This window comes from Erpetoichthys calabaricus, chromosome 9 (genome assembly GCF_900747795.2).
Source record: "Erpetoichthys calabaricus chromosome 9, fErpCal1.3, whole genome shotgun sequence".
In the NCBI taxonomy this organism is placed as follows: domain Eukaryota; kingdom Metazoa; phylum Chordata; class Cladistia; order Polypteriformes; family Polypteridae; genus Erpetoichthys; species Erpetoichthys calabaricus.
The window spans coordinates 69235874-69259428 of record NC_041402.2 but is presented as its reverse complement, the minus strand read 5'-3'; the positions used below and the strand labels follow the sequence as shown (position 1 = coordinate 69259428).

The window sequence follows — 23555 nt, the reverse complement described above, 5'->3', positions numbered from 1 at the left end:
AATGTTTCATGCAGCACACTCCACATATGAAAAATAAGTAAATTGCACAACAGCTAAGACTTAAATTTCTAATAACTTAGAAAGTAGTTGATGAACATTTTTGGGATTTAATTACTTTTGTAATTCTTTGTCATATTTGTGTAACACTTTGCTAATTTTTCTGCACTTGCATGAGTTACCAAATTATAGGATTACTGTTTTATACAGATTAGGGTTTCAAATTAACACTTTTTCTGAGTTCTTAGTCTGTAATGTTCTTCTGATTAAATATCACTGATTATTTTGTCAAGGATGTGAAACTAATTCAGAGTTACAAGTTTATCTACATTAATACAGTAATGTATTATTTCTTGCTACACAAAACAGTAATGCTAAATAAATACGAATATTAAACACACTAGCAATAAATTGGATGATTTCTTAATTGTACTCATTAAACAGTATTAGCATAAAAATTCTTTTTGACAGCTCCCTATTGAATAATTAACAGAACAGTTGAATAGATTTTTAGGACTTGAATAGATTTTATTTAAATAGTCCCCAAAACAACTAATTCATTTCAACATTAATAAATTGTTTTTATGTTGAATAGCATTTTCGTAGTGACAACTCTATCCTGAAGAGTTTTACAGCATGGTTGTGACCTGCTTGCAGGTTTGTTTGTTTCAGCTTCCCTCACCCACCATTGTTTTATATCGTTTATTGATTTCAGTTTGCTCAGTTAAACACATTCTGCTTGCGTGTCTGTTGGTTTGTGCTGCCATCCGTAAAGGCTGCACAGTGCTTCTGAACCAGGTTATCTCTAGAAAGGTGGACATGAACTTCCTGCACAAAGTGTAGGAAAAAGTTACCCTAGACAGTTAAGCCAAAGAAAAACTCTGTGGTTCCAGTGACTAATTGAGCCTTTTTTGTTCAGATTTAGTTGTGTCACACTTGGTTCTTGTTGAAAATTTTTCTCTTTTCAGTACAAGCTAAAAAGTGATATTTACTAAAACAGATTAAAAGCAATTTCAAAATGCACTGTGGAAAAAAAATAAAGTTCAGGAGATATCAATAGGCCTATAATTAGAGCAGCACAATTTGTCCAATTTTTCATTTTTTTTAATTTTTAGTAAGAGCAATCCCTAAAATGACATGCACTTTCCTAATAACTAGTAAAACATAAATTTCACCTTAATAGGTAATGCAAATGCCTCACAGCTCATGACTACAAGGTTTAAATTACAGATCCACTCACTGTCTGTGTGGAGTTTGACTGGTTAATCTGGGTTTCCACTCACATCCTGATGAAATTTTTGTGTAGAAGGTCACCACGCAAATGGCAGCACAGTTTTAGAGTACTGAGCTTAAAATTTGGCCAGACCACTACCTGTGGCATTTGCCAGTTTTCTTCAAGTTTGACTATCTTCAGGTACTCCAGATTCCTCTGACATCCCTAAGTTATGCAATTTAGGTTAATTCATAGTTCTAAACTGGATTGGTGTGATTGATTGTTTATGCCCTGCAGTGGTCCAGGTTATGTTCCTGTCTTGCATTCAAGAGAACCTCATTTCCTTTTGTTCCCAAACCGGATAAGCAGTTTGGACATCATGGATGACCAGATTTCTGGTACAGTTCCTGCTTTGTGCCAAGTGCTACTAGAAATCACAATTGCTTGTCACTTTTAATTTCATACATTGTGTTTAAACGAATAGGCATCAAGTACCAGGAAAAGTAAGAAAAGACCTAGTTTGAAAGGAACATTTTCATATCTGGGTGCTGGTGTGTGCACTCAACGGTGAACTGGCTCCAAACCTAGTATCCTTTCCTGCCTTGCACCCATTACTCGGATATGCTTATACCCCTGCAAACATGAATTGGATTAAGTGGTCTTCAGAATGTTATGAGAGAAGTTTCAAATATCATCGTAGGTTGTGTAATACAGTATGAAATAGCTAAGTTTCCACTTTAATTTAATGTGGAAAATAATCCTGTATATAAGAACTGACATTTTAATCCTTATATTTGAAATGATCGACTATTATTTCAAAATAATGTAAAGCCAGTATTTCAACTGTATCTTCTTTAAAGGACAGAATGTAAATTATTATGAAAGAATTCTTCTTTCCAAGTGTTGCTAATTTTAACATTTTTTTCCTCTTACTATAAAGTTTCTTTTGCATAACATACTCCTTATTTTGTCATTAGGAGGCTTTAAGAATGTAGACTTTTTATTTTTTGTATTTGATTAGTTCATAAGTGATACTTGTCTTTTCTGCAGAGATAAACTGAGTTTGAGCAAAAACATCGAAAAGCTGGAAGCAGATCTCAGCCAGTGGAAACTCAAGTATGAGGAGCTAAACAAGTCTAAGCAAGAAGCAATCAAGCAGGTAGGTAATACAATGTCCTATAAAATTCACTAGGTGGAGCCATTTCTCTGAAATTGTGAATACTACATAGTGGAACTGTAGAAGCATTTTACAATGACAGATTCTTTTCTATTTCTGAAAACTGATAGTTATTTTTTATATATCAAATTAGTTTATAAAACTCTGAAAGTATAACTTTTTTTTTCTTCAAGTTACTCACAAGCCATAAGTAACTGATCGTTGATTTATGTCCCTTTTCATGAATTTCTTTATGTTAATATAAACCATGCAAACAGATTTTTAATAAAAACATTTAATCATTCTACACTAATGAAAAGTAAGAAAAAAATCACCCAGTAGATGTCACACCATGGGGCTAACATACAAGTAGGAGACTAATCTGCCCATATTTGAAAACATGATAACAAACTCAGGGTAATATGATATGGTTTATTTGGTACATAGTGACTTGTGTCCCGGCATACTCACATTAATATTGGGTGTAACCTTTCTGTGCAGGAATGCTGGCCTTCACCCTAACATGCAGGTGATCATACATGTGATGAATGTCCTCCTGTGTAATGTCAGTCCATGCGCTTTCAACTTGGAGGTGAATTAGTTGAGATTCATTCCTGGAAGCTACATGTAGGAGACATTCTGTTCTGTCCAGTCCCATACATACCTGATTGGACAGATGTTTGGCAAGTGTGCAGTCCAGGAAGGCTGACATCTCTGCTGAACTACTGTATATCTGTGGCTGTGGGTAACCCCTCTTCTCATCATTGTCAACAGCAATGCACTGTGGATACCTCCAACAATTTTGGACCACCCTGCTTCACACATGAATGGTGCATGATAATGTCAACCAGGCATGAGGATCACTTCACAGAGTACCTTATAACACGTGGCAACACCAGTAACTGTTTCAGTAACTCTGAGCACTACCTGTTAAAAGCAGCACTGTGACCTTCAACATACTTTGTAGAGTTGCTCCACAGACCTTGGGGCTTATCATTGCCCCTATCATTACCATGTTGGGTGTTCTTTTTTCAATTTCAATTAATTTAGTATTTGCTAAATTACTACATTACTAAATAGAGCACAGGTATGTCAGCTGGAATGTCACCACATAGTCAGCTGTTGTTCAAAGACATCTGAATCGCAGTCTTTTAAATAATAATGTAGTAATAATGGCTTTTTTTTGTATTCATTCACCACAGTAATTACAAAAGACTTTTCAGAACTTCCACCAAAGTTCTCAATCAGGGCTCCTTTCTTGGTCTTTCATTTAAATAACAGTCATTATTGGCACTTTCTGCCGTCTCAGAAACTGAATATGTGTGCATTGTTCTCTTTTTTGCAGTTTAAATGTGGAGGACATGTCTACTTTCAGCATGCTTTAAGCATTTCATTTATCCAAGCATTTCATTCTTTTTGTGTGGTAAATATAAACTGGTTGGTTTAGATGGCTTGGAGCTGCAATAGTTAGCTCTCTTGTCTGACATCTCTAGAATCCTGGGTTTAAACCTCAGCCTGCGTATGGAGTTTATACTGTATGTTGTCTCCACGTCTATAAGAGTGTTTCTCTGGGTGATAATATTTTTCTATGTACTTTTTGTATGCATGTTTAATTGACCAGTAATTAAATTGTTTGTTGTGACCAATGCAATCCAGACAAGCTCTGAACCAGAAATAAGAGAATTTAGTTATAGATGGATGGCAGATGTAATAAATTAGGAATTATATTGTGTAAAATGTGTAATATGAAGTAATGCTTGATTGCATAACATGTTTAAGGTGACATAGTGACCGTAGTAGAATTTTTTTTGGGCTTTTGCAGTTAGCAAGTATTTTCCCCTGCAGCACCTATCCAGTAATAGGTTACTCGAGTTGTGTGTCTTACATAAGATCATTTGCTGGTGTTATAAGAAATTGGATTTGAATTAGTAGCCTCCTTCTTTTAATGCTTCATTTGTTGGCCACATAGCTCCCAAAGATATATAAGTAAACGTAAAGCAGCATGGCCCAGAGGAAATGCAAGAAACCAGTGAATGAACTGGGCAGGCATGCTTAATTTTTTTTTGCTTAATGGGAACACACCCACCTCAGGGACACAATCTGGTTGACATGGGAACTTCTGCTAACTAAAACATGAGTCTGATTCACTCTGTTGGCAGTAGTTGTGGGAAGCTAATGGCTAACTAATGAAAGCATTTCTTCAAAATACTAAAAAAGCTATCAAAATGGCATGTTAAGTCAATCATTCTCTAGCAGCTTGAGTTGTAATTTGTAAGATTTTCAACAATAATGGAAAAGAATGGCTCTTTCATGAGATAGCTCTCAAAAAACCTGGTAGTTAATAGATTTTAAATTTGCAAATTTAGATTATTCTCACTTTCTCATTAGCATTCTGAATTATAATATGCAACTATGTTTTTAAATTTATATATTTTTTGATTTTCCTTATTGTACACACCTCAAAATATAGAAATAAATACAAGCATTCATCAGCCGCTAGGGGGAACTAAGCTTCCATCACAATTTGAAGAGAAACATCAGGACAAAGACTTGCCATTGTTGTAGCAAGTACACAGATTGATCTACAAAGACCATTTAATTTCAGGCAGGTTCATTAGAAGCACTGTCCTTTAACCTTCGGCCATTTTCCAGTAAAATTGTATAACTAGCAATCAGAAGCTATGAATAACTTAGTTTCCTTTAAACACACATATTATTCAAATAAGAGAAAAGAAACAGAAAATATTGTACAGTAGTCCAGGGTGAGAATTAATTTATAATCTCTTATCTTCCTGTCTACACAGCTAAATTTGCTGAAAGAGGTCCACCAAGATGAACTTGGGCGCATCTCTGAAGATCTTGAAGATGAGCTTGGCGCCCGCTCCAGCATGGACAAGAAGTTGGCAGAGCTGCGTAGTGAGGTGAATTGATATTATCTGGGTTTCTTCGGTCATCATTAAGTAGTTTAGTGTAACTGTATGCTGTATTTGTTTATACAGGATAATTATCTTTTTAGACTAACGTTTATTTTATATACCATATTAAGAGTCAGTCAACACAGGATGAGCGGCATCTTAAGATTTCTTATTCTAGTAATATGTATATGTATTAATTTTGTGGTTTGAGAGTTTATTTTCTCATTCAATCAGTGCATCTTTTCACAAATATTAGATAACAGACATCTACAGTTCCATGGAATACAGTTATTTTCGTTTGAAATTAGTGTATTTTTTTCTTTATGTTACAAACATCTTGCATGCGAAAATGTGAGTAATGTATCTGTGTACTCTAAAGCTTTTGTTGATCAGATACTTGAACAATGCAGATCTGAAACAAGCAGAGAAGCACATTAGTACAGTTCACCCTAAATGTGTGTATATAAAAATGTGAAGCTCTATGGACAATGTGGGCAGTGTGACAGTAGCAGTTGTTGAACCTTCTGCTCACTCCCTCTTGCCCTGTGCCGTTGTTTCTTTGTGTGTGGCTTAATAATACTCTGCTATCTCAGGGAGGATTACATTTTTCAATCCTTTTATACAAACAGCCTGGAAAAATGGCCTCCCCAATAACCCAGCAGTAAGCCATGGCACTGATAATGCCGGCCAGGAGGAGGTTGGAAGTTGCTGTATGGTGCCAAACCCAACAGGGTGGGAATGGTTTGTGGATTTTGGTCTAGATTGCATTAGCAAGGCCTGAGCAGCCAGAAAGAGGAATGGGATGTAATCCAATCAGGTCATTTGGGCTTTCTCAACCCAAATGAACTGAGATCACAGAAGAGAATTTATTTCATCTCCTAATATAAGAAGAAAGAAAATAAAAGTTTCAGCATTATAAATTATCCTGGAATGTCCCTTGTTTTTGTAGATTCTTTGTTGGTGAATGAATAAATAGGCTGAGTTTAGCTGAAACTGCAGTCAAGGGAATTTAAGCTTGGGGGAAGGGTGCACCCAAAGTAATATGTGCCAAATCACTGAGAAATAAACACTTAAAAATCAAATGAAAACGATTCTAGTACCTTATAGAATAGTTTCTTTAAATAGACAGTGTCTTTTCTCTTATGGTCATATCCATTTTCCATATCCAGTTAGAATTTATATTGTGCCTTATTCATGATGTTTATGCTTCATTTGAATACTGAGAGCTCATTTGCAAACTTACTGGTAGTAATCCATTGAATCTCTTCTAAAAGTTATTCAGTACTGTGTAGTAATATCAGAGTGACTGCTGCTGTTGTTTCTCCAGAGTGTTGGCCTTTTTCAAAACCTGCAATGTGAGAAGCCCAAAAACTAACCACACATTTTTCAGCATTTTGCCTATATATACTGTGCATTTATAACAACCTGTAAATGATTGTTACTGATTTTTTTTTCATTCACAACAAATTCAGTAACAGCCTATTTATCTCTGATCAGGAATTCGCTTAGCGCAGTGTTCCCTTTCATCTGTAGGGCTTGAGCTCAGGCCACTGGATTACATAGTAGCCTTCCCTGCCATTGCAGTAAAGGAAAACTCCTGCTGCTCCACAGTACCTTCTATGCTTACTACAAAGAACCCTCTTACAAAACAACAGATGCTCTCATTATCTTTCACTCTCATAAAGCTTGCCTTTCCTGTCATGTCATTTTTAAAAAAACACATTACACTGCACAATGCCATTTTGGGGACCAGTTGCTCATGTGCTAAGAAATGCATTGTTCTACAGTGCTGCAGTAGCAAGTGGGATATTTCAAATTCAATTTTAAAAAGTTCCAGACATAGTCATGTTAATTATGACTGATATGTAGAAAAGGGTGCAGACTTTTTGGAGCAAACTTTGTGGACTATTGAATTCCAGCAGTTGTCTGTGCATTATTCCTTTTCCTTCCATGATATACTCTAAAGTAAGTGGATGGAATCAGGTCAGGTAAGGTTGGGGAGCATGCACTGGTACAGCACGTTGCCACACCAACCACACAACGAAACAGCTCGGGATCCCGGTTGGCAACCTCAACTTGAATCTTCGTCCTTTTGGAGAGATATTAGGAGCACCACACATCCCTTTCCAGCAACCTCATTACCTCCCCCCATGCTCTCTCAATCTCTCTACTGGCTCTATAGGAAGAGTCACCAGAGACATGAATGTCACTGCTGAAGTAAGTAAACCTCTTGACAAGGTTGACACTCTCTCTGCAGGCAGACATATTGCAGATGGCTTTGCTTAAGAGGTCATTAAAAGCATGGATCTTGGTTTTTACCCAGGACACTCGCAAGCCCAAACACTCAGACTTCTCATTTAGTCTCTCGAGAGCCCTGATCAGAGCCTCCATTGACTCCACAAAGATCACAGCATCGTCGGCAAAGTCAAGATCTGTGAATCTTTCTTCACCAACAGAAGCCCCACAGCTGGTGGACCTCATGACCGTGCCCAACACCCAGTCCATGCAAGGATTGAAGAGAGCAGAAGCAGGAACACACCCCTGGAATGTTACCCCATAAATGACAATGCACACTTACTGACTAATGTTTAATATTCTAATGTATTTTAGTGAAGTTTTTTCAATTTTCTAAAATGTAAAACATTTACAAGAGATTTTTGTGATGTACCACAGAAGTTGTATTTCAAATTTAACAAAAGTAAACATCTTGTGAGAAGTTTGCAGTGGGCTTCAAAATGTTGTACTCAGAAATACTATTTTAATGCCTTTTTGATGTATTGGATCTTTTTGTACCAGTATTTTCAGTGAACAGCATGGGTGAAGGATTATGTTGAATAATTATTTTCTTAGTGAAATAACCCAGTCAATTGTTACTGAATTTCAGTATTTGAAACATTCATGTTTTAAAGGTGTATCATCATATGTTAGTATTTTACACTAATTAATAACCTTAGCCATAGCATTATTTTTAGTCTTTGTTTTAACAGTCTATATATTCTTCAATTATATTTTAGTGATGACAACTGTGCCACTGCATTTTATAACATACTTATCCATTTGTTCCTGGTACATTATATTGAAGTGAATGTTAACATTTTTTCCATACAGTACATGCAGCTATCTAAGTCTACCTGTCAGGGACATTAAAGTCCCTGCAATGCTGTATGTTAAATCATGCAAGGTATTTTTCAGAGGACAAGCTGAATGCACCAGTTCAAGAAGGTGTTTTATAAAATAAACATAATATTCACAAACCTTTCTAATCCAAATTAGGGTAGCAGGGGGTGCAGCCTATTTCTGCAAAGCTATATCATTTCAGTGAGCAAACCTTCTCATGTGCAGGCTGTTTTGCTGCCCAGTGGTAGAAAAATTAATTGAATTGAACTACTGGTGTCCGTCCATCTGGATCAGAGTTATTTCATTAAACAAAGGACCAATCTGATGAGCCTGATCAAGGTTATTCTGTCTGTTGCTCTCTCTGCTGCACAAAAGCCATTGACATCAAAATATGTCAGAATAATCCTGATATGGCCTTTTCCAACTCAGCATTATTTCACCCAAGAAGACTAATTGAATGTCTTTTTGTCATATGTGCGATCATGGTAATAGTCTGCACTAAACCCTAGAGAATGCAGTGTATGATTTCATCCTTCCCCCAGTTATTTCATACATTTATTAGAGAAAGGCTGAATAACTATGATTTGAAGCCAGTCTCAAAGCTTGAATGCTGTTTAACTGAACCTGTTTGCAGGAATAACATCACATTGCTTTTTCTCTTAGCTATACAAACAGGTTTTATGAAAAAAATATAATTAGAATCACATTTATATATCAAATTAAATTTGCAGAATTTCTTTGTAACTTGTATTCATCGTTTGTCCTAAATACTTTTTATTTTCCCCATACATTACCATTGACCAAAAAAACCCTGGATAACTCAAGAGTGTTTAAAATAGGTTTAAACTTTGGTCCTGTGTTTTATTTGGAGTTATTGCTAAGCTTATTTTAATTGGAAATTGTTTCATTTTAAACTTGAATGGAATGTCTGTTATTGTGATAGGTTTAATTAAAATCTTTGTTCAGCACCTTTTCAGATTTTGAATTTTCAATCTTGTGCCATCACAAACTAATTCAGTTTTAAATTCTGAAGACATGTAATACGTGGCTTAGTATTTAATTTAAGGATGCATTACAGCAAACCAAAAACTCTGAAACAGTTTTAAGAATTATGTAGGATAGTAAATGTTCTCTAGTTCATCTAACACAGTGTAAGTGTACTTGTATTCTCTTGAAAATACTAAATTTGTTTTAGTAGATCATGTTTGGTACTAACTCTGTGCTGATAATTTTTTGTTCCCTAATATAAAAGATTAACATAATAAAAAAAACATGTTTTTTAAATATAAAATTAGATGAAAGAACAGAAGAGTAAATGCTATATGAAAAGATATTCTTATTTCATCCTGTCATATGACAGAGCAGCATGGTGAGGCAGTGTTTAGCACTGCTGCCTCACAGCTCCAGTTCCAATTCTAAGCCCAGCCTTAGTTTGTGTTTAGTATGTACATTCTCCCTAAGTCTGCATGATTTTTTTTTACTTTCCATATGTTGGACTTATTGACAATTCTAAATCATTTATGCCCTGTGATGGATTGGCACGTTATTCATTTTTGACTCCTGCCTTGTGCTCTTTTTGGCAAAGGTAACCTGTGGCCTCTACAACCCTAAAGCCCATGTCACATTACATGACTCCTAGTTGAAGGGGATGCCAAACTTGATGGCTGCTGTTGTTGATCTTGTTAACATCTTGAGTATGTTAATTTACACAACTAGAAATCATAGGTGGATGTCAAATTACTCAAGTGCATGATGACTTTCCAGCACAGTTTCATTTTTCCTAGGTGTCGTAAGGTTTCCTCTTTCGCTGACAGTTAAAAACCTAATGCCTTATAGAGCCAGTGCCTGTGCAATGGGTTTACAGGTAAGATGAGTTCAGCTGCAATCTCAGACACTTTTTCCATTCTATTGTGGTATGTAAAACACAAGATTGGCGAATCTCTCTTCTGTGCATGAGGTTCAAAACATCCACATTCCATATTCGTTATCACTGCAATATATGCATCGCACTTCTTGGTGAATACACATTGCTTGTCAATTCTCGTGCATATGAAGTGTCACACACGCGTGTTTAGGGAACAACTAAAGGGACTGAATAGATGTCATTTTGAAATGGCCCCGTCCATGAACCAAACGGCATGTCCAAGTATTTCTCAGTTTAGCCGGGTACTACCGCCAGTTTGTACCACGGTTTTCGGAGACAGCTGCGCCCTTCAGTGATTTAACAAAGAAGAGGGCTCCCAACATTGTTGTATGGACCGATACGACAAACGCTGCATTCAGTGACTTAAAAAGAGCCCTGACATCAGCACCTGTTTTGAAAGCACCTGACTTTTCGCTTCCTTTTATCCTTCAGACGGACACTTCGGATACAGGCCTAGGAGCAGTGCTGAGCCAGAGCGTCGATGGTGCTGAACACCCCGTCATGTTCCTGAGCCAGAAACTGCTGGATCGGGAGACCAGGTATGCGGCGGTGGAAAGAGAGGCTCTTGCAATCAAGTGGGCGATTACACAGTTGAGGTACTACCTCCTGGGTCGGGAGTTTACACTTGTCACGGACCATGCACCTTTACAGTGGATGGCCCTAAACAAGGAGTCCAACCCTCGAGTCACTAGGTGGTTCCTTGATCTACAACCTTACAAGTTCTCGCTTGTTCATTGGAAGGGCTCTCTCCATACCAACGCCGATGCTCTCTCTCGCATTCATGACCTCTCGGTGCAGGCCGCCCAACCTGATGGGTCTGGGCTGGGCCATGTCACACATGCGTGTGTAGGGGACAACTAAAGGGCCTGAATAGACGTCATTCCACACCGGACCAGGGGGTGACAAAGTGCACTAATTCTCTCTCTCGATTCCTTCCAGACCATTCTAGGGAAATCCCGCCCGGCTCTGGGGCAGTCAACGACATCACTTCCAGTTCTGGTACTGATGACATCACTTCCCATACTGGCCTTTAAAGCCGCCATCTTGTTTCTAGTGAATCAGTTCTGTTTTGGACTCAGTCGTGTGAACATGCCTGTTCTCTTTCATCAATTTTGCAGCCGGAAAAATTATACAGGTGGCTGTCCCAAACCTTCTCAATGACTTTTGGTCATTTTTGTGACAGAAGCCAACAACTACAATTTAAGACAAAATCAAAAAGGGTCAAGTCACAGGCTATTTGGACTTGGTGTTTTGCTGGGTAGGTCAGCCTACACAACGAGAAATCATGTGAGTGTCCTGAGACTTTTCCCATCTTGCTAAGATTATGTAAGTCCACAAAAGAAAATCTTGAGAGAAGTTGTGTAATGTGACATTGCCTTAAATTAGACAAAATGGGTACAGGTAAAATGTTTTATTTACACTCCGATTTGACCCTAGATAAATATTTCAAGAGGTAAATCAAATGAAAACCATAAACTTCTGAATATTCTTTTTTTTTTTTTTACTTTAATTAAAACCTACTGATTCTGTTGTAAGAATTCAAACATTTAGATATGCGCCTCTGTGCTTGTCCTATTTTATTAAACACGGTGAGGTGTTAGTTTCTGAATTATTACTACAAACTTCTAGACAGTATCATATTCATAAACATAGTAATCTTGGCACTGCACAGTTGATGTACATGAAGGGCAGGCCATCCTTGTAGAGAGCAACTAATTTATTAATAAAGAACAAAACTTAGATATAAAGTGAGTGTTTGCTCACATTTGGGTTTTAAAATTGGTTAAAGAAAATCACTGCCTAGAATGATTAAAAAGAACAAAAGTTACAACACTGGTGAGAGGGTTGAAATGAAGTAAGAATGAATTGCACACACATAAACTGGAACATTAAGTATATGAGCTTGTGTAGGAATAAATAGCCCAGAGCAGCATAGGATAACATTATGTAAGCTGTCTTGTTATTCATGACTCAGTAAATATTGCACAGCCTGTAAAATATTCTTTATGAATTAAAATTCAAAGCAGAATATTCAAAATTGAAAGATAAAAAAATCTTAACCACCACTTTAATGTAAAGAAAGAACTTACTGTACATACATTATTTTAATAATGTTTTACTTATTTCTTAGAAATGAAATAAATTAAAAGTGTACAAAACAAAGCAAATGTAAAAATACAGTCTTCCTTTTCCACTCATATACTGTATGTAAAAAATTAAAAGCCCATAGTTAGTTTAGAGCTTTCCTCTTTTTTCATTTTTTTACTAATAATGAGAAATATTCACAGAGGTGATGGAGAGAACAGATGTGTAGAAACTTGTATAGCTGAATTGTTGTTCAACACAAGAGAATATTTGTAGAAATCTGGTACAGTTACAAACATTGTTATGCTTAGATGACTGAATAGCATGTGTTCAGAATAAAGGTACAGTAGGTAGTAACTGTTCGTATACAGTCACCCCTGTGAGCAAGCAAATCATGCCAACCCAAACTTATCAGATTGACATGATACAGGAGGTGAAACCTAAGCTTAATGTGTAAAGAAGAGTCAATGGGAATTATAGGCATACACAAATAATTAATAATTGAAATTTTTCAAAATAAATAATTCACATGTAAAGCCTCAACAAGACCATTCTCTCCTAGTGAGCAATTACTGCTATTTGCACTGACAATTGTAGTTTGGCATTCTTTTGTCTTCAGTACAATATAGCTTGCCAAAAACAGATGGGATCATCCTGACCATTTTTCTGGCCAGTTCAGTTTGAAAACAGACTTGGATCAGAATTTTTTCTTTGAGTATGGTGGCTGAGATGTTTGTCTTGAATACTCCCCATAGGATGTAGGGAAACATTTGCAATGTCACCTAAAAATGGCATAGTATTGTCAATTTTGATATATTTATATATGTATATTTAGTCAGACTGAGATCAGTCATTGCAGTAAAAGCATGACACTTTTTTGACTACAGCTGGGACAGGTCTAGCAGCTTTCATCATGGATACTGTCAGAGCCCCACTCCTCTCTCCTCCTCAACAGAATAAGCTACTTTTTACTGACTTGGATGCACTGTGTTGGCAGCCAGCCTCTCTGTGTGAGGGCGTCAAATGAGTTGTTTCTCACTGGTGACAGTTAGCCAATGCTGAATGTGTTTGAAATTAGTACAATATTTAAATTCTTCTCTGACCATTTTTGAGTGATTTCCCACACTAAACCAGCCAGAAATTATTTTTGCATATATTTGTTTCATTAAATGTCACTGTATGAACCTTAGCAAGCCACTTTCTCCAATGGAGCCCCACATGTAACATTGTTAGACCTAACTCTGCTGATGCTATGCTTCCACATACTTAGGTAAGGTAAGCAGCATTTGGCTGCTGTTACCTTCATTATACCTTTAAATAAGTGAAAATGTTGATGATAATGTACATGCTAATAATATTTTTTATCTGAGGCAGGGTCAAGATTTACATCTTCCAGTCTTTCTCTGTGACAAAGTAAAAGAACACAAAGAGTTTTCTTCCATGTTTTTGAGTCAGATTTCCATGTCAATCCACTCTGTCTGGTGTTCCACATAATGTGACCTCTGAGAGATCAACAAATCACACCATAGCTTCAGACTGCTAGGAGTCCCCAATGTCCACTGTGGTCATATGGTTTATTGTCCTTGACTAATGTGGTATTAATTATTCCCTAAAGTTGTTGGAACCTTCCTTTTAATCTTAGTTGATTACCCACCCAACAGTAAAACACTTCCCTTTAGTTCATTATTTGTACAGTTTGGGCTGTGGAGTGATGAAGTTATCTGTTAGCATCTGCCACAAGTTTCAGCTTAACTTTCCTTGGGGCGCTAGTCCATTGCAGGACACAATCCTACATTAGTACATGTAGGAATGTTGTAGAAAACCAGGATATTCAGAAGGAAAATGTGCACACTCCAAAGAGACAGTGACCACTATGAAAGAGTAAAGCTGTTGTGCTAATCACTGCAGCACAATCCACCTCATAATAATCTGACAAAAAAGGAAATTAGTCAATTTTTTTTACTTGTTTGATCCCATCAGGGGGCATCAAGCAATGAAAGTACCTGGAGATAAAAGGGATTGGAAAATAACGAAGCTGAGGTCAAAACCAAGAGGTCAAAAAGTACCCAGTGTCAATACCTAACGGTTAACCAAACTTAAAGTTAAAAGAATAATTAAGGAAGAATGCAAATTAACTTTAATATTTTTTGAGCAATCCACAAATCTCTGATGAGGAAATTACCCCAGGGATTGACTTTTATATTCGTTGACCCCCTGACATCACTCTGTTCATGACCCCTGAAAACCACTCAAAATGGTGTCTCCTAATGCAAACAAAATGGCATCGCAAAAGAATACAAAATAAATAATAAATACTTTATAACAATTTGGGGAAAAAAATTAAAACAATTTTCAAAATTGATCAAAGTAACCCCCAAAACATATAAGGAAAGAAAAATGGAGGTAGTGGAAATCATTAGTAATCACGAGAATACTGAAGTATGTTCCAACAGGAGCTGTTAACGTATTGTTAGTAACTTCAGCACCAGAAGGGTATGCTTAAGTAAGGGAGGTTCTGTTAAAAAACCCAGGCCTAAAGAGGTAAAGTATTCAATACAACTTGAAAATTAGTCGGAAGATCAGCTTTCAGAGGTGCTTCAGGCACGCTCGTAGGAGTTTGCTGTTTTATCTCCATTATATACAATCATCTTGTCTAATTCCTCTGGAGTGGATAAACAGTGGTTCATACTCTACTCTCTCAACTCTGCTAAGGCAGTTCCAGCTAACACAGCTTAATAGCTTCTCACCCTCATGTGTGACAGAACTACTAGCAGTGCCACTAAATGAGGTGACAATAAAAATAAGACATTGCCAGTACTGAATTCTTCATCTTTACTTGAGAAATAAAACCTTTCAAAACATGTCTAACTTCATTTTAAGTTATTTGTTCACACTGTACAAGAAGAGGGCTTTTCCTTTAAGGAAAACACCACACCTGGTTAGAGGACAGATAATGCAAATTCAATATCTGAGAAGATGATGCTGAATTTCTGATTATTGTTTTCACAGACCTGTATATAAGCAGATATTTACCAAAGCATCTTGGCAGTTTCTTGGAAAGCTCATGAAAAATAAATATATACAGCATATTTAACACAATGTGACTGAGGGTTAGTCTGTAAGTTGCTAATTAAATGACAAGACTAGCAGCTTCTCTTTGTTGAAATAAGCTGTATGTCCTGGGCAACAATGATTTTCCCCAGTGTTTTTTTTTATTTACTCATTTTTGCCCTGACATTTATTTTAAAAGAATTGCTTTGTAGTTTTACTGTATCAGGATGTGAATAGTTCCTTTAAACAGATGGTGTTCTTTGCTCTGTTGGATTGTCAACATAAGATTTCAGTAGGCCTGTGAATCTGGTGTACTTAGGGATCTAAAAGATAGCCTTGTATTTCCACCTTTGACTTTGGTAAAACTGATTCTAAATTGCCTTATTTGTGTCAATGTTTCAGATGGAACGACTGCAGGCAGAAAATGCTGCGGAGTGGGGCCGACGAGAGCGTCTGGAGACAGAGAAATTGGCACTGGAACGTGACAATAAGAAGCTGCGTGCACAGATTGAGGATCTGGAGGAGCAGCTGACCCGTAAGCGCAGGCAGGCAGCCAGCGCTCTTGACACTGACCTCAAGTCCATACAAAGTGAACTCTTTGAAAGGAACAAGGTAAGTGGAGCAATGGAGGCAAGTCTTGAAGGATGCAGCTTCATTTGTGGATAGTTATGTATACAAACAGATTTGAAAATATACTGTGAACTTTAGGAATTTCAGTTACAACCCAAGACTGCCCTTTGTACATTGGAAAGTTGAAGGCCTTTTCTTTAATGGGAGCTATGCTTCTGAAAGGTTGTCAGGCAAACGTTCACCTTTATGTTCGTCTCATCAGTAAATGTTGTGAATCTAGAATTACCATCTTTCCATGTTATTTCAAGTACTGCCTTCATTTATAGCATATTGTGTTTTCTCCCTTTTGCAACCCCTTATTTAGATACACTGGAATTTCAATTCCATAAGTAGCAGGTCAATCATATTTTGCCTTGATTTCTTTGTAGGTTTTTGTATTGCTTCTATACTATTTTCATTTCTTAAATCAATACTAAGCTCCTTTCATTCACTGTCGTCCAGACCTTGAAAATTAACTTTGTTTCTGACCTGAACTTCTATTACCATCTCATTTATTGCTTGCTTTTCTATTTGTTGTCCATCATTTTTGTTCTTTGCTCTGATTAGAACCCTTAACACCTTACAATCATTCACTAAGAAATATCACATCCTCAGCTGACTGTCTCAGAACAAGTGCTTCTGTGTGTTACCGCTCTTCGTTTTAAAACAGAAATCCTTTGGTTTTACTTTTGGCATGAGTTGCTAAGTGAGGACAGACAATACCATCTAAAATTATAGCATAGCTTGTTTCAACATTTCTTTTGCACCTATCTATAATAGTGGTATGTGCTAAATATGTAGACATTTTGTGCTGTGCCTTCTACAAATTACAGTGTTCTGCATTGACATTGAAAGAAATTGTTTTGATTGGAGGGCTGTCAGAATAAAAATACACATTCCTTTTAATCATCATTTTCTCTTCATTTTTAATGGCATACTAGTGAAGTCAACTGTCATTACCTTTATTCTAGTTTTATTGTATGAGACAAAAAATATTTAAGTTATTTTTTAACCTTTTCTGAGAAATGAAAATTCTGTAAATGTCTTAATATAATTTTAATATAGCCAAGCTACCAGACAAGTGTTATCTGACTAGCATGTATATTTTTTGTAAATGGTACAGTGCCTAAGAACAGCTTTATTTACAAGTGTGAAACTAACAGCCCATTTAAAAAATGCTGTACAAAAGGCACTCCAGTTCTGAGAAAAATGACAGATGTCACTATAACCACTTAATGGCTTTCATTCAGTTATAAATAACAGCAGTGATCAGCACCAAGCTCAGAAGGAATTGCTCTGAATATTGTGAATGTTAGGTGAGGTGATTTTCCTTCACTGTTTGCCTATTGTAAAATTAGAAAATAGAATATGGAGTCTGTCAAAAAAAGCTAGCCTGAAGCATTCAGATATTCATTAAGGTATCATATTTCATGTTGTTCTTCTGTCTGGTGGAGCTGGTATTCTCCTGCCTGCATGTACTGTATATTATTAACTACTGGCTATGTTATCTGTCGGTTAAAAAATATTTGATATCTCTTGCCCTGTGTGTACCATACACACTTACATATATGTGTCTAAAACTGTCTTGGCCATTTTTTCATCATTGCATGCTTCCTTCACACTTTTTTGACCACCCACAGTGGTAGACGGCCCCCATTACCGGCTGTGATAACATCTTTCTTGTTCAACGAATATTTCCCATGTTTGAAGGAGATTCTCAGTGTTCCTCCTACACCTTTCCCCAGTATCTTTGTTTGTATCGACCTCTTTTACCGGGCCCTTCATGTTTCAATCATGTTCGACTTAGCAACCAAAGCCAATCTGACCAATCAGATTGCTTGAAGGGAGAGGACACTCACACCCACTCAGATAATAGCATTTTATCCTTACTGATTACAAGAAATGCCAATAAATCAAAAAAGCTGTATTTTTCAACAAAATCCTAAAAACAATACAATTATTATAACATTCATTAAGCTTTTCTAGGCCATTCAAGTAAAACATTTTGTTTTCCCTTGTGCTACTACTCTTCTGCAGCTGACTTGACATATCATCATTGGCACAAAGTATACAACACAGGCCACACCTGGAGAATAGCATAGGTTTGGCAATTTTTGTAGATCTGTAGTAACACAGATAATCCCTTATATTCCACACAGTGTGAATTGGGGTATTGTTCTGATTTAGAATTGGAATGATAGACTGCTTTCCTTGCTATGTTGCTGTGATTGATTACTGTGAAGTCAACAGTATATCAATGTAATAATGACTAGTTATGTGAACATGTAATCAGTATGTGATACACAGTACTGGCTTGGACCTTGAATTAATTTTAAGTTGAAGAAGCATCATGCTTTCGTTGTATTGGTGGTTGTTTGGGCTCAGATTTATCCATGTTTCATTTCCCTTTTGTAAAATGCTTCTGAAATATCTCCCATTCTGATTTCATTAGCTGAAGATTCTCTTTTGAAAACTGCTTACAGTGATGCTTCCTTTCAAGAGGTAACATACTGGGCACCTGGCAGCACAGACTTTGTTGTTGAAGAATGAATCAGACTAATCCCTGTACAGTGTACTGTTTCAGACACCATCACTCTTCAGTTCTCCATTTTGATTCAATCCTTGATGGAAAACCGTATTCATTTGCCATTAATGTAGATAGCTGGTCAGACCTTGGGTCAACTTCAAGAGCCATCCTGCCACAATGTAATTCTGCAGCCAATATTTTGACTGTGACATATAAAGGCGACTTGTCCATGTACACATTAATTAGGCAAGAATGAAGCTTCAAAGACATTTTGTTAACTAGCTTTATAAATTCAATGATGGCATGGTACTTGATTTTTTGTTTTTCAGTATCCATGTTGACTTGGTCCTAAAACAAGAAACATACACTGTAAATCATGTGCCGACCATATTTTAATACACAGAAGCTACTCTTTGGCCACTTAGACTATTGATACATCTTTTAAGCTTCAAGACATTTTAATCAACCCTCATATGAATTCATATAGTGTTTATATATGTATCATAAAAATTAAACAAATAAATTTAAACATAAAAATCAATAACTTACTGCAACCAGCTTTTCAGAAGCTCTTTAACGTAAAATATACTGTGTGAATCTGAGTAAGGAAAGAGAAAACGTGATATGCACATGCACAAACTCAGGAAAAAAAAATCTGGAGTAGTCTCCCCTAGACTTTCTCATATACTCATTTATGGGGATGAATATTTGAGCAGTAACCGTAAGACAATAATTATATTTTTATATTATGTACATTAAAGTACCATCAACATCAAATACAATCAAATTAATAATATATTGAACAATTATTATAAAAGTAAAGTTCAATAAATCAGACTCTGCAGCTGCATGAAGAAAAAGTACCACTTCCAGTTAACAGAAATAGCCCAAAAGTTGATTGAAATCTATGTTTTGTACCTAATACTTGTATGCAAAATTTGGTTGACCTAAATGAAAGCATACTCAGGTACACACACATACACACACAAAGAGACAGACACACAGACATAATTCCAAAAATTATGTAATCAGAGAGGTCTAAAACAACAAAATTTATCAAAATCTCAAAATGGAATTTTTGGAGGATTCCAATACTTTCTCTATACTTTGTATACAAGAAAGTAAAAACTCGAGAAGAACAACACAGTGCAAGTTCACTGTATTAAAAAGTAAACAGCTCAATTTTATATTTTTTGTTTAACGGATAAATACAGAACCCTACATAACATCTTTCGTAGGAAGCCTTTGTTATTTGTCAGTGGCACCAAGTGGTTATGTTGTTTGACTGGCCACAATTCCGCCATTGCAACCCTCACCAGCACAAACGTTTCCTTAATCTCGTTACATGTGTATACACATTGATAAGACTAAAGCAGGCTATACCTAGCTGATCTTAATTCACTATGTTTATCAGCCTAGCATTCAGTTTTCCAGCCGCATTGTTTATATAAACCATTTCTTGATTAGACAGTGTTCTACCTCTGACATGGATTTCATTTGTCCTGGCTGTCTACCTCTAGCACTGAATAAATAGTTATGCATCAATGCTGCCTTCAAGTAGGACTCTACTGCACACCCCAAAAAAACCCCTGCAGAGATCTGCAGCCAGCTTTTATTGTAGTGCTTCCACAATTTCGTCTTTAAATCAATTTCCAAAGTAGCATTTGTTTTGTCCCTTTGATGGCAAAAAGTGATCACTGGAAGCTCCATTATTCCAGATTTAATAAAGGAGGTTGATAGTCATTGTCTCTTGATATTCTTTTAATTTACTCTAACTAGGACTCTGCTCTCACCAGTATAAATATTAGATGAAACAAATATTTATGTTTTTTCACTTTGCAATATGTTTTTTGGCAATTTCCATACAAGTCTGATTTTAGTGTGTACAACCATCTTGCAGTGGTGGGATAGAAGAGAGCTAGGCCTGACATTGACTTAGGTAGACAGCATCATTGTGTCAGTTCTGTATGGCTACTTCATATAGTCTACTATCGACAGTTTTTTCTTTATCCTTGAAGATCCCTCCTGACTATATTGTTTGTAGCAGACAGTTGTTTATTTCTTTGAAACTGAATGCCACATGCTAAATGTTGCTAAGATTTTAATTTATGTTGCTAGAATAAAGAAGAAGAATAGGAGATTGTAATCTGTCAGTATTTATAAAAATGTCTTTGCATGTTTAAATTCTCACCAATAATCTAACACTTTAAGAATGAAAAGGCTGTACATGGAAATTCATCAGTACTTCATTAAATACCCACTTAGCCAGGTTACTGCATATATATAAAGTGGTTCTGCAAGTGCCTGTGCAGTAAATACTGGAGATGTGTTTCTGGTTTGTTATATGTATTGCTTTAAAGTACATTAAGCATGCATCAATATATAGCCTGTTTTCATTAGTGGGATGTTGCTATGCATTAACTTCACTTTTAACATGTCAATGGTGTGCATGCTTGGCATCAACAGGGTGATTGAGTTGCTACAGAGTACTGGTGCAACAGGTTTTAAAAACATAATCTCTGTGGGAGAGCGAAAGGACTGAGAATTTAGCTTACAGAAATACCAGGTCATGTAGACACCTGGCAGACTTGGTAATGTGGAGGTTACATTTTTGATTTAACAGTACAGCCTTTTGTTACAAAAACTTACCAGTGTGTGGACCTTCAAACGTGTTGTGTAAGCATGTGGTAAGTGTTTTAGTAATGGGCGTTTTGAGTACACTTTTACTTTAATTGGTGCTGATGCAATAGCTTTAAACTTTTGACAGGTACTTTTCTGCATCATCATTCTCCTGAAGAGTTTCTGCATTGAGGGATACTTCTTCGATTCCTTTATAAATTTATAAAAGCTATGAAAGCCCTTGGCGGCAGCTTAATAACTATGTGGTGGTGCAATTTAGCAATGTGTTTCAGCACATCCCTACGTCATTCTTTTTCAGAATGTCTTGAGTAATGTCTTTCAACAACTACAGCCCTGTTGAAGTCAGCTCATTAAGTCTTTGCCAAGGGCATCTGGGGTCATATTGTAATGGACTCATTGTATATCAGCTTTTGGATTGTGGCGTGTATTGTTTATTTAGTGTAAATTATGTAGCTGCAGTTTGCTGTGAATTTTTCTTCTATGTAAAGGTTTTCAGAACTGAGTCTGGTAAAATAAAAATATTTAATGGATTAAAAGAAAATGACAAATCACTAAGGAGTGGATATCTTCCCAGCAAAAGCTGTGACACTCATGAAATTATCCCGTTATGATTTCCTAAACTTTTTAATACACTGTGTAGTATAAAAATTTCATGAAGTGAAATGGGGAGAGGCATAGAAGTATGATCCCACATAACCTTCTCGAGGAGGTGTAACCAACTAAAATAGTGAAAAAATGGTTAGGAAGACTTGTATCTGTATTGTAAAACAATTATGAAATAATTAAGAGGGTCGTTAATAAAAATAATGACAATTTTATAGTATATAATATTTTTTAAAGTATGTGATGTTTCCACATGAAGGTATTTTAATTTAACATTAAATCAAGTTAAATCACAGTTTTTTTTTTAATTCGAAAGCAGAGAGACATTTGATGTTTGCCACTCTCTCAAGTGAAAAATAAACTTCCCTGTTATATTATTTACTGTCCCCTGAAGATTATATGAAGTAATACATTTTTAGGAATAAATAATCAGTGCACACATATATATTTTAAGAGTCACACACATTACTTAAATTAATTAATTTCAAATGTAAAAAATAGTTTCCTCCCAGCTTTAGTCCCATCTTTCAAAAAATAACCTCTTTGAACTGTTTCAATCTGGCTTCCGTCCTAAACATAGCACAGAAACTTCACTAGTCAAAATTACAAATGATCTTCTCCAGCCATCTGACATGGAACTTTTAACAATTCTTGATCTCAATCTCAGTTCCACATTTGACGCCATATCCCACCAGATACTTTTGAAACATCTAGCTAGTTTTGGAGTCTGTGGCCTTGTCCATCAGTGTTTTTCTTCCTGCTTCGCTGACAGGAGGCAGTTTGTTTGAGTGAAGGGCTGTATGTCAGAGAATGCAGTAGTTACAGTACACAGGGAGTTCCTCAGGGCTCTGTTTTGGGGCTGCTTCTCTTTGTCATCAACATCTTCCTAACAGGCAATATCTTTGAACACCATGGCATCCAATTTCATTGTTATGCCTACGACACACAGCTTTATTTATCCACTAAAATCTACCTTAGTTTTCCCTCTAAATATTCTCACTGCATGTCTCCAAGACATAAAGTCATGGATGACTCATAATGTTTTCCAACTAAATAGCAATAAAACCGAGTTGCTCCTCATTGGTTTTAAATCTACACTCGTTAAAGTTAACAGTTCTTCCATTTCAATTAACAACACTATTACAAACATCACTACCCAAGTTAAGAGCCTGTGCATCATTCTAGGTAGTGCCCTGTCTTTTTCATCCCATATAAATAATGTTTCTCAGACTGTCTTTTTTCATCTCCAAAACATTTCTAGACTCTGTCCTGCTTTTGCACAACACAGTACTGAAGTATTGGTTAATGCCTTAGTCATTTCAAGTATAGATTACTGCAATGCCATTCTATCTGGCATCCCTAAAAAACGAAATCATCGCTTACAACTCATACCAAACTCTGCTGCTAGGATAATTACCAGTTCTAAGTCCACTAAACATATTACACCTATTCTCTCCCTACTTTACTGGTTCCCTATCTACTACCGAATACAATTCAAAATACACTTTTAACATTTAAAGCTCTCCAAAGTATTGCTCCTCCGTACCTCACTGATCTCCTACAGACTTGCACTTCATCTTGCTCCCTCTGATCCTCATCTGCAGCTCTACTTGTTGCACTACACATCTGACTCTGCTCTGTGGGAACTCGAGCATTCTCTCATAGGGCTCCTCAACTCTGGAATTCTCTTCCCTCTCATGTCCGTCAACTGGACTTAA

General features: G+C 36.4%; 1 protein-coding gene across 3 annotated transcripts in view; it reads left to right on the top strand.

Moving 5' to 3' along the window:
- The window catches only part of ccdc102a (coiled-coil domain containing 102A), a 277345-nt gene that overhangs the window by 187647 nt on the left and 66143 nt on the right, over nt 1-23555 (top strand). For all 3 annotated transcript variants that reach the window (XM_028809695.2, XM_028809692.2, XM_028809694.2), the window contains 3 exons: nt 2261-2369; nt 5171-5287; nt 15861-16070. In XM_028809695.2, the coding sequence (XP_028665528.1) occupies nt 2261-2369; nt 5171-5287; nt 15861-16070 (436 nt within the window). The remainder of the gene's footprint in view (nt 1-2260; nt 2370-5170; nt 5288-15860; nt 16071-23555) is intronic.